The sequence below is a fragment of the Pogona vitticeps genome, chromosome 14 (genome assembly GCF_051106095.1).
Source record: "Pogona vitticeps strain Pit_001003342236 chromosome 14, PviZW2.1, whole genome shotgun sequence".
Taxonomy (NCBI): Eukaryota; Metazoa; Chordata; class Lepidosauria; order Squamata; family Agamidae; genus Pogona; species Pogona vitticeps.
Window position 1 is genome coordinate 16,757,491 of NC_135796.1, and position 13,428 is coordinate 16,770,918.

The following is a 13,428-nucleotide window of genomic DNA, read 5'->3' on the forward strand; positions in this document are numbered from 1 at the left end:
AATCTTGTGCTTTACTTAAAATGACACACATATCAAAACAGGACTCTTGACTCCTTGTTGGAGCATCTCTTTGAGGGAAAGGAGACAGAAGGCATACTCTCATGTGCTGTCGACTGCCAGAAATCTTATGTGTAAGCATTCTTCAGTCTCGAGAGACTAGGGTAACGTGCTCTGTATGGAGGACTTGGAACAGTGTCTAGTGTGGCTGAAAAGGCCAATTCGAGAGTGACCATCCCTTCCACACTGAAGACAAATACAATCTGTCCCCTGTCCAGCTCCCTGGTTTTGCTCATTTTAGGACTGCCTCTTTGCCTCGGCCTGCTGGACAAGGGCCTCTTCAAATTGGGAGAGGCCATGCTGCACCGCCTGCCTCCAGGCTGAACACTCAGAGGTCAGTGTTTCCCATCTGTTGAGGTCCATTCCTAAATCCTTCAGATCCCACTGAACGGGATCTTTAACGTTGAATTAAAACTGCCTTCCAGATGAGATCATAGATGTTATCATCCTCTGAAAACTTATTCCTTGATACACAGATATGCACTCCCCCACCCATGGTAGCTGTTTGCAGGCCCACGTACTAACTTGTCAAGTTTCCTTGTGATGTTCAAGAGGTATGTGCTCTCGTCTTGCGATAGATGGTTAAACGTATAATACTTTCCATTTTGTGCACTTTTTGCTGTTAAAAAGTTATAAAGTACACACTGATTTGTGTGTTCTTTTAATCTCCGAAACACCCTGAAATCCTTGGACCACATGCAGATGTCAAGAAATGCTGCTTTTGTTGAGTTTGTTGAATCCACTGGGTTTTTTTTTCTCCTCATCTGTAATTTGAAACCTTGAATTTAAGAGTTCCTGCATAATTTGGGATGGTGATCATTCTGGGCTCTAGAAATGCTTCTCTTTCCCATTGTCATGTGTTTTGTGCTCTTTTAGCAGAGGAGGAGAAAGGCCTCCAGAATGTCTGCAGGAATAACTTGGATTTTACTAAGCCTCTGACTTGCCATTGAGCACATGAGCTGAGTCATAGCTTGTGTATTTGGTCTTGGCTTGTTCTTTCCAACACAGCATTGAGGGCTCATCCTTCTGTCTGCTTCCCCAGTCTCTCTTACTGCTCTTGGGCGCCACTTCTGATGTCTTAGCTGCTGATGCTGTGCAGAGGAAAAGCTCTGATGAGGGTGGGAAAGATCAAAAAACTCATGAGACCCCAGAACTGAGTGACCTTCTGCAAACTAATAATTCCTGAGAATGATCTGAAACAAGAAGGTGGGGAACCAGCTGTGCGAGGAAGAAAATGAGGCTTTTAATTTCATGTCGGTCTGCAGTGTTCTTTTGAATTATTCCAGTGAAGCACCTTCTGAAAGTGTAGGGTATTGAAAGTTAACAACAGAATGGTCTTGGACAGGAAATAATCTTTTTGTTTCTAAACAAAAGTGTATTGGGTTTCTTTTTTCCTATTGAAATATTTTCAATTTTTTCCCCGATGAAATATTATTTCACCTTTCTCTCTAGACTTTATTGCTAAAGGAAATGGGATCCAAAACATTCAGTAAGTTGGGCGCTCAACGTTTGTGATGTCGTAATGGCCATCCGTCCCAGAAAGAAGGCCTGGCTTGAACTTCGGGGTTGATCAGAGTTGTCGTTGGGCGCCTTTGGAGAACACCAAGTTAGGGAAGTTTGCAATATTCTGAGAGGGCGTCACGAGGAAGGTCTAGGTGTTGTCTGTGTGTGTGTCACATTCCTGTTATTAACTTGAAGCAGGCACATTACTCTTGCTGTCTGCTCCCTCTTCTCTGAAGCTTCAGCAATTCAGAAAGAAAGCTCAAGATCAAGGTGCCCGTTCTTTCTTCTTGCACTTACGTCATTGCCAGTACAGTAATTGACAGCTGGAGTGAGTCATGTCGGGAAAGTGTCTTCTCCTCCTCCTCCTCCTCCTTTTTCTCTTGGAAGAAGAGGGCGCCACTAAGAATAGCAACTCGTAAAGATGCTCCACTTGGACAAGAGCTGACAGTTCAATGGGGGTGGGGAAGATGTCTTTCTACATAATGCGTGCGCGCTGGCTTCTGCAAGGAAGCACAGAAGGAAGTGAGACAATGATTGAAAGGCCAGTGTGGTGGTATAGGTAGTTTTCCCTGCTTTAGATTGTATGTATGCAGCCGCCTGTCGAAAACACTGATTTTTAAAAAAGTCTTTTAAAACGATAAAATGTGCTAACTTGCCTTGCACTGAGAATAGCAGTTCCTTCCATTTCTGTCAGTTTGAGCATTTCAGAGGCCCTTATTTAGAATTCTTCAGTTCTTGGGGGATTGGCAGGTGGCAGAGCCAGGGGTTGGGAGTTTGATCCCCCGCTCTGCCATGCAAAGATCCATAAGATCCCTTCCAGTTCTGCTGTTCTAACATAAGATTCTATGAGTGATTCCTCTCGGAGATATGACCGGTTTCTGTTATCTTTTAGGTGCCAGGTGAGCTCCATTCTCTCAGACATGAAGGTCGAATCACCTCTCGCGATTTCTTTACTCCCTTTGTATAAACTGTATAACAACTGTTAATGGATTTTGTTGTGCAATTATTTTTGGGTGATTTTTTTTGTTTCTTTTAAAACTACTTTGTTGTTGCTGTTTAGTCGTTTAGTCGTGTCCGACTTTGTGACTCCACGGACCAGAGCATGCCAGGCCCTCCTGTCTTCCACGGCCTCCCGGAGTTGGGTCAAATTCATGTTGGTCGCTTCGATGACCCTGTCCAACCATCTCATCCTTGGTCGTCCCCTTCTCCTCTTGCCTTCACTCTTTCCCAACATCAGGGTCTTTTCCATGGAGTCTTCTCTCCTCATGAGATGGCCAAAGTCTTGGAGCCTCAGCTTCAGGATCTGTCCTTCCAGGGAGCACTCAGGGTTAAAACTACTAACCAGCTGCTATTGTACAGCTAGGGGTGATGCAGGGTGGCTTAGCTTTATACCTGCTATTCTCACGCTAAACTGCTTGACACTGTTAATATGCAGATAGGAGGATCAGTTGAGAAACCTGTCTTTGCTTCTTGACAAAGTTTTAGATTAAGAGAGAATTTGCTGTACAGTGGTGCCTCGCTTGACGACGATAATCCGTTCCAGCAAAATCGCTGTAGAACGAAATCGTCATCAAGCGAAAGTAAAAAGCCTATTAGAATGCATTAAAAACTGGTTAATGCATTCTAATGGGCGAAGTACCTCATCGTCCAGTGACGATCATCCATAGGGTGGCCATTTTCCAGTGCCTGTAAAGCGAGGAAACACAGCGGGGAGCCATTTTACACAGCAGGGAGCCATTTTGAAAGCCAGACGATCAGCTGTTTTGATTGTCGTAAAGTGAAAAATCGGGAACCGATCATTGCAAAGCGCTTTTTTCCTATCTAAACATCATTTTGCGATCGCAAAAACCTAATCGTTAAGCGGATTTGTCGTGGAGTGGGGTAATCGTTAAGCGGGGCATCACTGTATATATAATGAACATTTTGCCAGTAGTGGCTTGGTAAATTGTAATCTTGAAATCAACTAGTAAGGACTCATTTATTTGCTCATCTGTAGTGGGTGGGGTTTATCTCTAATCAAACACATAAGGAAACTTTAGAAAATAACCAGCAAAAAGTTGCATTGTGATAAATGTGTTATTCTTAAAGGTATCACCAGATACCGTGTTGTTTTGTTTTTTTATTTATGTATTTTATTTATTTTGTATACATCTACAAAAGTTGTCACTCTCCATCCTCTTTCCCGGCTTGTTCTGCCTAAAGCATATGGGTGAGCCAGTGGGCTATTAAGTGCGAAATGAAATGGAAAAGGGATGGAGGAAAAATATCCTGAATTTGAAACACTTAAGGGCTTTTTGTTGTTGCTGTTGCTGTTGCTGTTATTCATTGAAACGGGGAAGAATTCAGAAAAGTCGTTTAGAGATGCAACCAGGTTCAAAGCGATCCTGACGTGTATTTTGCTGCTTTTATTCAGGGTGTTCAATCATTAAAATATTGTTTTGTGATCCGAGCAATTATGTTCGACAAAGGAATCTCTTAGCAGGCGCTTCTGTGACATTCCAGAGACATCAGAGGTTTCCCCTGCCAGCAGTACGATTTCTTCCTCTTCTTCGTTGGAAGAAGAGGGAGGGGGGGAGGGAGTGAAGAAGGTGACTCAAACATTGCATTTCTGTGAAAGATACCCCCTACTGGTGCTTCAAATGGAAGGTAAATTGCAAAAGCATTGTTTATCCTAATAGGCAGACACAAGGGGCCTGTAAATGGAGCGTTATCACGGGTTGGTGGCGCGCTGAAGGTTGTTTGTCATGCTGTTGCTTAATGTATGTGGGGAATACAGATGTGTTGGTAAACAACACGTTGGATGGTTCTTCTTTATGGTAAACTCATTGACGCGCTTTGGTGTTGTGCTTTTCTGTCCCCGTTTCCCCTCTGCGGCTAGTGTTTATGGGGTTTAAGTGTTGCTTTTGTTTTTAGTTGGCTTTCCTCTAAAATCATACCAGGACTCCTGAATCTACCCCATGGGGAGAGCGTAGGTAGCCTTTCATAAATCCTGCTCCTTTGCCTCGTCTTTTCCTAAACTCTGCTCATTGGCAGACAACTTTCTGCGTACCTGTTTCTTGGGTTCATACCTGTGTCTCTTTCTGCCGTGAAGAGCAAACGGGTTCGCTCAATAACCGTGTTTTACAATGGAGGTTCTGTACCTGGTCCTGAGAATTTCAGACAGAATCCCAATCCAGGCCAGACCACAGCCACTGCGTTTTCAGGGTTAGAGTTAACTAGACATCAGGAAATCCATGTTCAAGTCTGCCCTGAGCCATGGAACTCACCGGCTAGGGGCCAATGTAATTTTCCATGTGGTGTCCTACCTTGAAGGATTTTAAAGGGGGGGGGGGGAATAGGAAGAACCACCCTGAGCAGTTCTGAAGAATCAATGTGCTTATGAGGTTTCCTGCCCTCCCAAATCCTAGTGGAGGAATGGCCTCAGAGAGCAGCTTTCTCTCTTTGGTCTAAGATCGGTGGCCAGGCCCACAGCTGTAACCTCTGGTAATGTTAAAGCGCTCTCAGCCAGAATGGGCAAAGAAGCCATTATTAGAATACATCGCTCCCTCTCTTTTTTGGTATTTCTTTGTGGTTAAGAGGGGACATTACTTTCCTCCTTTGTTTCCTCCTCCCGAGGAAACCTATTGATTTATGTTCCTCCCATGACCTCACAGTTGGATCAAAATGCAGATTTTTTTTTCAAGGACAAAGCCAGGGTTCCTCTTTCTGAGAGAGTTTGTGTCTGTGCAGGTGCACAAACAATTTTGTGCAACCCGGGTACCTCTTTTGTTTGTGTTTTCCTGATGAGTTTGTCTTCTTTGCAAACAAGCCATTTTTTGCTGATGGTGGGGAGGACTTCATTCCGGAGAGCTTTTGTCAAAATATATATTTAAAAACAAAACACCCAAATCTTTTTCCTAGCTGGAAGACTAGGGAATCATTTGTGCACTTTGGCAAAGGTGGACGGACAGCAGTGGATTGTGGCAGCTTTTCCACCTCCCTCTCGATAGCGGTGGGCAATTTATGCTTTGTATAATTAAGAGTTAATGCGGGAAACCCAGCCTAATGCCTCTTTAAACAGCTGGCAGTCAAGAGGGCACACGAAGACATTTGTTACTTGTAATAGAAATCCTGACAAAGCGAGAGAAGCGCGCTGCCGTCTTCGAGCAAAATAGCTTGAAGGGCCCATAAAAACCGGCAGGTTGGAACTTCGCTTTCCGAATTGCTCAGAGGCGTTGCCACATCAGCCCAGGGAAGAAGGGGACCTTCCTTTCGATACCATCACAGTGTTTTGTTCGTCTAGTGGGGAGATCAGAGAGGTGGGAAAGGACTGCCGAAAGAAATGAGGGAGACGGGTTGCTCTCTAGACGAAGAAAGATGAAAATGTTGGCTTTTCAGTTTGCTTGGTTTAGAATGAAGATGACTGCCTGTGGATGATCTGATAAAGGTTTGTTCATCTCTCCACAACCTGGCATCCTCTGGATGTCTCAGAGTACAACTCCCATCAGCCTTGATAAACGCTTATGTCGGCTGAGGTTGATGGAAGCCTCCGTCCAAAATATTTCAAGGGGTGCCAAAGGGGGAGGGAACGCTGGTTGCCATGTAAAAGGCCAGGTGGCCATGATAGAGGTTAAAAAATTCTGCATGGTGCAGAGTCTGTAGGTGTTTTCTCAGAACCAATTAAATTGATTGGCAGTCGAATCAGGAGAGGCAAAGGGAAATGCCTCTTTTTGCAGCCTATAATTAATTTGGGGAATTGGCTGCTGCGAGACATGAAGGCTTCTGTGTCTGGGTTTGAAAGACAAATTTGGAGGAAGAGGAATGGAGGCTTGTCAAAACACCAGCTTGTCCTGCCGGCAAAACTGAACTACCAGCCTCAGAGGTAGTGAGTTATTGTGTATTGCTTTCTAGGCGCGAGGCAACAGCCGGTGGAAGGTATTGCTTCCTTGTCAGCTCCCTTAAGCCACTGGACTAGTTCCTGAGGGCAGCAGGATGCTTGGACCGAATGGCCATTTGGCTTTGATCTGTCTGTGCTCTGCATGGGTGAGCGTTTTCCCCATCGTTGTAGAGGGGAAACTTCACAATCTGGAACAGGAAGCAACAAGTTCATAAGTGGCAGAAGGGAGAAACAAAATCCTGGAGGAAAAAATATATATATTATATATAATGGGGATTATATTAGTGGCTTAACTTCTCACAGGCTTAATTTTGCCCATGGAACGTAGGAAGCTGGCTCAGACCTTTGATCCATTGAGCACAGAATTATTTACATCGGCTTTCCTCATCCCATGGATCTCCAGAATAATTGATAGTACGACTCCCAGCTTCCTTAGCTGGCAAAGCCCTGCACTGTTGGGCCGTCGCTCTTCTGCTCTGGGACCCCAGCCCCTTGTCCCCCATGGTTTTGAGGGATGTGTAACTCTTTCCTTTGTTTCTCTTGCAGCTGCAGCATGAAACGGCCAGGATGCGCGTAAGGAGAAGCTCCAGGATTCTTTAGTGCTTTACATCACAGATTCTGGGGATTAATATACCTATATATATCTAAAAGAAAAGAGAAGTCCCACCTCTTGGTTCTTCCACAATGTCTGGATCAACCCAACCTGTAGCGCAGACCTGGCGAGGGGCTGAACCCCGTTACCCTCCGCATGCCATGTCCTTTCCAGTGGCAGTCAGTCAGCCCCATGTGGTAAGCAAACACTTTTTCTTTCTCCTTCTTTTCTGTTCTCGTCCAATACGGTTAACTTCCTTTGTGGTCTAAAGTCTTGGCTTTCTTGGAAACTGGTGGTTTTTGAGGGGGGGAAAAGTTGTGCCCCTTTCCTACAATAATGCAACTGAGACCCGCAACAGTTTGTTTTAATTGAGTCCTTTGGGAAGAGCTGTTCCTTGGAGATTTGGGGAGCGGGTGCAAGCTGCCCCTGCAACCGCCCTCGAATCATCATCCTACCCCCCTAACCTTCCCAGTTTCACAGCTATGAGGTTCTTTTTGGTTGCTCATTATTCTCCTTTAGGAGGTAGGCAGCTGCTCTTTTTTATTTCCCAGGAATTTTGTAGCATGGGGCTGTGTTTCTGTCCTCATGTGGCATCATTCCCACAGGGCTTCTGCGAAGGAAAAGTGCCGAGGGCCTCTTGCGTAGGCAACGACAACTGTCTAAAAAAATGGCTAAGATGATGGTACGCCTAGTTTTGCCTGCCTGCAAAGGTGTTTGTGTGAAATTGGAAAGACAAGTTGGTCTGCCCTAAAAGAACCATTGAAAACAAGGGAACTAAAATGGGTTATAACCAGATTTGTGCCACTGGTTTCAGTGGGGCTAATTGATAACCCGAGTCAAATTCTGCTGAATCCCGCCAGAGGCCCATGGAGCCCGGTGTTCCCTTTGCACAGCAGCCCACCAAGACTCCCCAGTGTAGAAACAGGAGCGGTCCATAAGAGACAATTGCACTCTCCTCTTCTGCTGCTTTTTGGAAGTTAAGGGTTCAGCTCTGCTGCTTGTGGAAGGTCCATGTCACCCTTCTGGCTAGTAGCTGTGGAAGAGTACGTTCTTCCTTCTTAATTTTTCTACTCCTCCTTTAAAAGGCATCTGCGTCGCTGGCTGAATTGGGTTGGGACTGGTGTGTCTCCCCTAAGAAGGAGAGACTGCCTGTCAATTAATGTCAGGGATTGTTTTTTTGTCATCTCTGCTAGATTTTAAGGGAAAGCCAAACCCTAAACCACTCCTGGGAGATTTGGCCCAAAATAAGTACCCTAGATAAGAAGCTGCTGGATTCCATTTGGATTGGCGGTAGGTTAAATTCCGGTGGCTTGCGTGCTGTGTGTGCATGTTTCATAGACATTGCAATTCTTTATCAGGGTGACTGGAATTACTTTAAAAAAAAAAGAAACAATAAGACAAAAGCATTGTGGCACCTTAAGGACTAATTGCTATGTTTTAACGTGAACTTTTGCGGGCAAGTTTCTGTGGAAGCGGATTTGTCAATGAAAGCTCACATTAAAATATAGCAGTTAATCTTAACGGGGCCACAACATTTTGTCGTATTTTTCTATTTTTCTTTCACTTTGGTCTGATATGAAATTACTTAAAGCAGTGTAAGTTATATCGTGTAACCTAGATAAAATATGCAAGTTGAGTAGCTTTTTCTTGGTTATGTTTCCCTCTGAGAATCCACTAGTCCAGGGGTCCCCAACTTTTTTCAGCCTGCAGACTGGCTGGGGAAGGCGCCCCCCTGCGCTTGTGCCATGCGCGAACTGCGGTGCTCGTGCGAGCACATGCACACTTGTGTGCATGCGCAAACAGTGGCGCGGCACTTCCACAGGCATGCTGCAGCACACATATTTACAAATCAGTTGCATGGGAATAAGTGCGTGCAGGGCAGCGGGAGGTCTGTCTCTGCGGCCCAGTCCAGCTCAGGCCACGGACTGGCTCCGGGCTGCAGACCAGGGGTTGGGGACCTCTGCCCTAGTCCTTGCCCATATCCTTCCGAGCATGCTTTCTCAGCCATGAAGTCCAAGATCTTGGCGTGTCTTTGAACAGAAATTCTTAGTTGAGTTCAACACCTAAAAATCAGCTTTGTGGCTCTGTGGAATGAGCACCGACTGGGATGCTGGTCAATGCTTAGTGGTTTTTTTGTGTGCAACGGGTTGCTAGAGTGGTTGCCCACCTTATCCTGAGCAAACATTGTGATTTCTTGGCCAAGGCTACACAGGTTGGCTCTTCTCTCACGAGGCACAGTGGGGAATCAAACTCCCAAACAGAAGGTCGCAACTTGATTGGGTCTTATCTCTGGGAAAGGCCAAGAAGCATTCCTTTGGCAAATCCTGGAGAGCTGTTATCAGCCCATGTTAACAGTACCAGGCTGGATGAAAGAAGGGTTTGATCCAGCACGTGCAAGCGTCCTGTGTCTACAAGGCCAGTTACAGCCTCATGCAGACCAAAGCCTGACCACCAGACCTGTCCACCTGCCCTCTCTGAAGAGCTGTTTTTCTTCTGTTTTGGTCCGAGTCCCTCTGGTTGCGTCTAGGTACCTGCAGAGACATTGCAGTGATGATAACAGGGCAGCTGCCTAAGCCCTGGCCCACTTAGAAGGCCACGAAGAATGATTTGACTAACCTTAGGAGAGTGGACTGTAGAGCCAGAATTTAATGTTGGACGTCCTCTTCTTTCCTCTTGGTGTCCTGCGGGGTTTGTTCAGCCTTCCACGTGGAGGTAGTCCAAGGGATTTAGAGTGTGCTCTGAACAGGGCCACGTGTGATTTAAGTCACCCACTGAAAAAAGAAAGAGAGAAACCTAACTCACCAGCTTTGGAGATTGACGGCAAGGACAAGGTCGGTAGAACAATGAGGCTGCTGTTTGCCTCCGTCCAGCCTGTTGTTACTTTCAGGCAGATAAGAGCCAAATGAGTAATTCAACCTGGTTTAAACTTATGACCCTTATCTGGAACAACAGCTTTGATTACAAAGGAGCTCCAGATCCCTTATTTTATCTGGAATCTGAAATGTGCCTCTCTTGTTTGAAAGAAGCTGGTGGAGAGGCTGCTTTGGGTTGTGGTGACCGGCTTGACTGATAGCCTCTGGTTTCTGTTTGAATGCACGCGACCGCTGGAAATTATTTATATTCCCCCCCCCCCAGGTCTCCAAGCTGAGGTCTGTCCAAGTGGTGGAGATTTTATTTTATAGGAGTAACCAGTAAGGCTTCCATTTTTCCCCCTTTTCTCTTTATTCCTTCCCAGTAATGTTAACCAAATCACCACTGTGGTCTCTTCCTTGGTTATTCATGGTTGAAACATTCCCCTAAGATTTGAGAGCCCTGGCTTGAAATTCAAACTGGACCATGATCTGTAGCCAGCGATGGCTTCTCAACCTGATGCAGGTCTTGCTCTCTCTTGCCCCCCCCCCCCTGCAGTTGCCTACGTCTTGCTTTGACTGTACAGGAGGAGTTTGTTGGTTCTCTTCAGTGATTTGCTTTACATGAAGTTTCTCCGTCCGCTGCCAGAATGTAGACAGGATTCTGGTACTGTGCGTGAGAAAGCAAGCAAAATGTATACCACTAGAATTCAGTAACACACTTTTTAGAGCTGCATAGCTCTTTGTCAGCTCTTTATCAGCTTAGCTGGCATGACCAGTGCAGATTGGGAATGATAGAGGTTCTCATAGGACCAAGTCACCGTGTCAGCACAAAAAGATGCCTATTTATTGCACCGGGCTCCCCAGTTTGAGACCATTACTGCCTTAAAAGCTACGTAAGTCCCAGGGATGTTCATTTCCCCCCCCAAAAAACTGGTGGATTTAAAGGCATTCCCACAATTCTCTCAATTTTTTTGGCCTTTCTTTGACTAGGATGCTATCATCTTCTCTTCTTTGTAGCGTGCAAGTATTATGCTGGCACGCTGCAGCTCCGTTTACTCGGCACGGCCATAAATGATTCACAGGGAGCAACTTTGGCTTTGTACCTATTTGTCTGTCACGGATCTTATTGCTCGGGTGCAGCACGAAGGACTTTTCCATTGCCGAGGGCTTGTCCTGCTGATCGGAGAAGACCGGTCTCAAGAAAAGATGGGCTCATTTTCCAGATTGTGTCTGCTTAGAGCTGAATTAGTTCTGTGGGGGCGGCGTTTTGTGCTCTCTCGGGTGGGGTAGGGGGCCAGAGTCCCATAGTCGAGTGCATGGTCCAGGATGTAGGAAGCTGTGCATTTAGCCCCGAACGCCTGCAGTGAAAAGAACCCTGTAGCTGCTGAAGGAAAAGACGGTGCAGAACTTGGCCTGCTTTGGAGAATCAGACTGGAGCGATTTCCTGGAAGACGGAAGGGTAGCTTTGAAAGGGATCTCTCCTTGCCAGATGTGATGGGGGCAACCATTCCAGCTGCCTGACCACTCCCATAATTAAGTGAATTAGTTTTAGTGTTTGCAGCAAGTTGCTGCTTTGGTGTGATGATAGGGGATAGTATTATCGTAAAGTTAAAAAAAACACGGGGAGGAAGTACGAGACTGTAGGGCTGGTCTGAAAACACTTGTAGAGCAGAATCTAAAGATCCTGGAACACGTCGGCTGCTTAGTGGCTGCAGCTTTGCTTAAGAGAATCATAATTGCCAAACCCTGTCTGCCCCTGGGAGGATGACTTTGACACGGCATCATCATCTGTATTTTTGAATGAAGTGTTTTTGATCTTGGAGGCCAGAGCCTGGGATACTTTGCGGTATCATTGTGCAGCGCTTGCCCTTTTCTTCCGCTCTTTAGATCAAAAGTGGACAGGAGAACCAGCCCCCTTCGAGCAAGGAGGGGATTAAAAAAAGAGAGCCTGCTGTGATATAAAACATACAGAGCAAAACAAAACCCACCTACCACCCAGGCGGGCTCTGTGAGACAAAGCATGGGCCCTTACACACGCACACACACACACACCGAAAAGACCTGAGCATCGTTTTCTTCCCCATCCACCCCACAATATTGCGCCTTCCACAGTTAACGGAGTGTCATCGTGAAACAGATGTCGCTCCATCTGGATTCTGCGTGATCAGGCCAGTGGGACTGCACTCGATATTTAGCCTCACATCCTGTTCCTCATGGTGGCTCTCATCGAGTCCTGAACCGAATTGGTGATTCTTTAGTCTTTACTTAAAAAAAATAGCTGTCACATGGCTAATATGCATCATTTAAAAGACGGAAAACAAAAACAATGAAATAATAAAAATATTAAATCGTTGCAGTCGTGCTAACCACTGAAGCCTCTGTGTCATGCTGTTTGGATCAGTATCCGCAAATAGCTGGGGCTGCTCCTCGTTCTCAGCTTTTGCCAAAAACAGGAAACTGAAATGTTCCAAATAGGGGCCAGCTGCCTTAAATGGTCCCAGTGTGTGATCCCATTAGGATCCCTCTGTAAAGTTCAAGAAATTGCACCTTTAGAGCGTGAGAGGAGTGTGTGAATCTTTCTGTTGCCTGTTTTGGTCGTGCACGGACTGCGGAATCAGCCATTGCTTTTGTGTAAAGCTTGCCGGGACCCTTTTCTCTTTCTTCTCTCTTGTGTGCTGATCAAATGGGATAGCCCCCTTGATGAGTCCCTGAAAAAAGAGAGCCATGGTGGACCCATATCAAAGGTCTGCCTGCCTCATTTTCTGCTCCTCCAGTGTCCAGCTGGTTGTGAGTAGTAAGGCCACGAGCAGGACATGAGTACAGCAGTAGTAGCACTCTTTGGAGGAAGTAAATCAGGTTTGTAATGATGATGATAGCATGGTCACAAAGCCATGTAATTCAAGATGGGGCTTAGCGATGATGTTTGTGATGGTCTTGGTGGATGAGACAGAAGAACCTAATTTGTCTGCTTTGGTTAGACTAATTATTGTTGATGGCACATAGAACAATCCCGCTGTTTATGACCTCAATCCAGTGCTTAGCTAGTCTGGCGAGCAGCTGTTATCAAGGTGTTCTGAATGCAAATCTAGCCACCCTTGTTTCTGTGAATGTCTTCAGAGGAAGGCAGGATGTGTGTAGAATCTGTGAAACAGGAAGGAAATTCCAGCCAAAATTTTTTTACGCTTGAGGGCTACGTTAATGTGGTTTTATTCTAAAGAAGGCAGTTACTTTTCAGAAAGTTGGTCTTTTGCCAGGCTGGTGGCTAAGAACTCAAGGCCGGGCGGTCTCTTTAAGTTGCGGCATTTTTTTTCTTTCTTTTCAGTTGCTGTTTCTTGTTTTTTTTTTTAAACTTTAAAATAAGTTGTGTTTATGTTTGGGACCTTAACAGGACACATTATTCTAACTGTACCATCTGCACAGGCCAGATACACAAGAATTTGCATGCCTTCTTTCATTGTGGAATTATTCTCCTTAGGGAGTGTTGTTTTGTAAGGCGGCTTTCCCCGGCTTGATAGCCTCTGAATTGGATCCTGCATATTATGGGGGTT

At 45.6% G+C, this 13,428-nt stretch overlaps 1 protein-coding gene across 7 annotated transcripts in view; it reads left to right on the forward strand.

Moving 5' to 3' along the window:
- NCOR2 (nuclear receptor corepressor 2) overlaps nucleotides 1-13,428 on the forward strand; it is a 203,535-nt gene that overhangs the window by 41,851 nt on the left and 148,256 nt on the right. For all 7 annotated transcript variants that reach the window (XM_072983058.2, XM_072983062.2, XM_072983063.2 and 4 more), the window contains exon 2: nucleotides 6,983-7,225. In XM_072983058.2, the coding sequence (XP_072839159.2) occupies nucleotides 7,121-7,225 (105 nt within the window). In that variant the 5' untranslated portion in view covers nucleotides 6,983-7,120. The remainder of the gene's footprint in view (nucleotides 1-6,982; nucleotides 7,226-13,428) is intronic.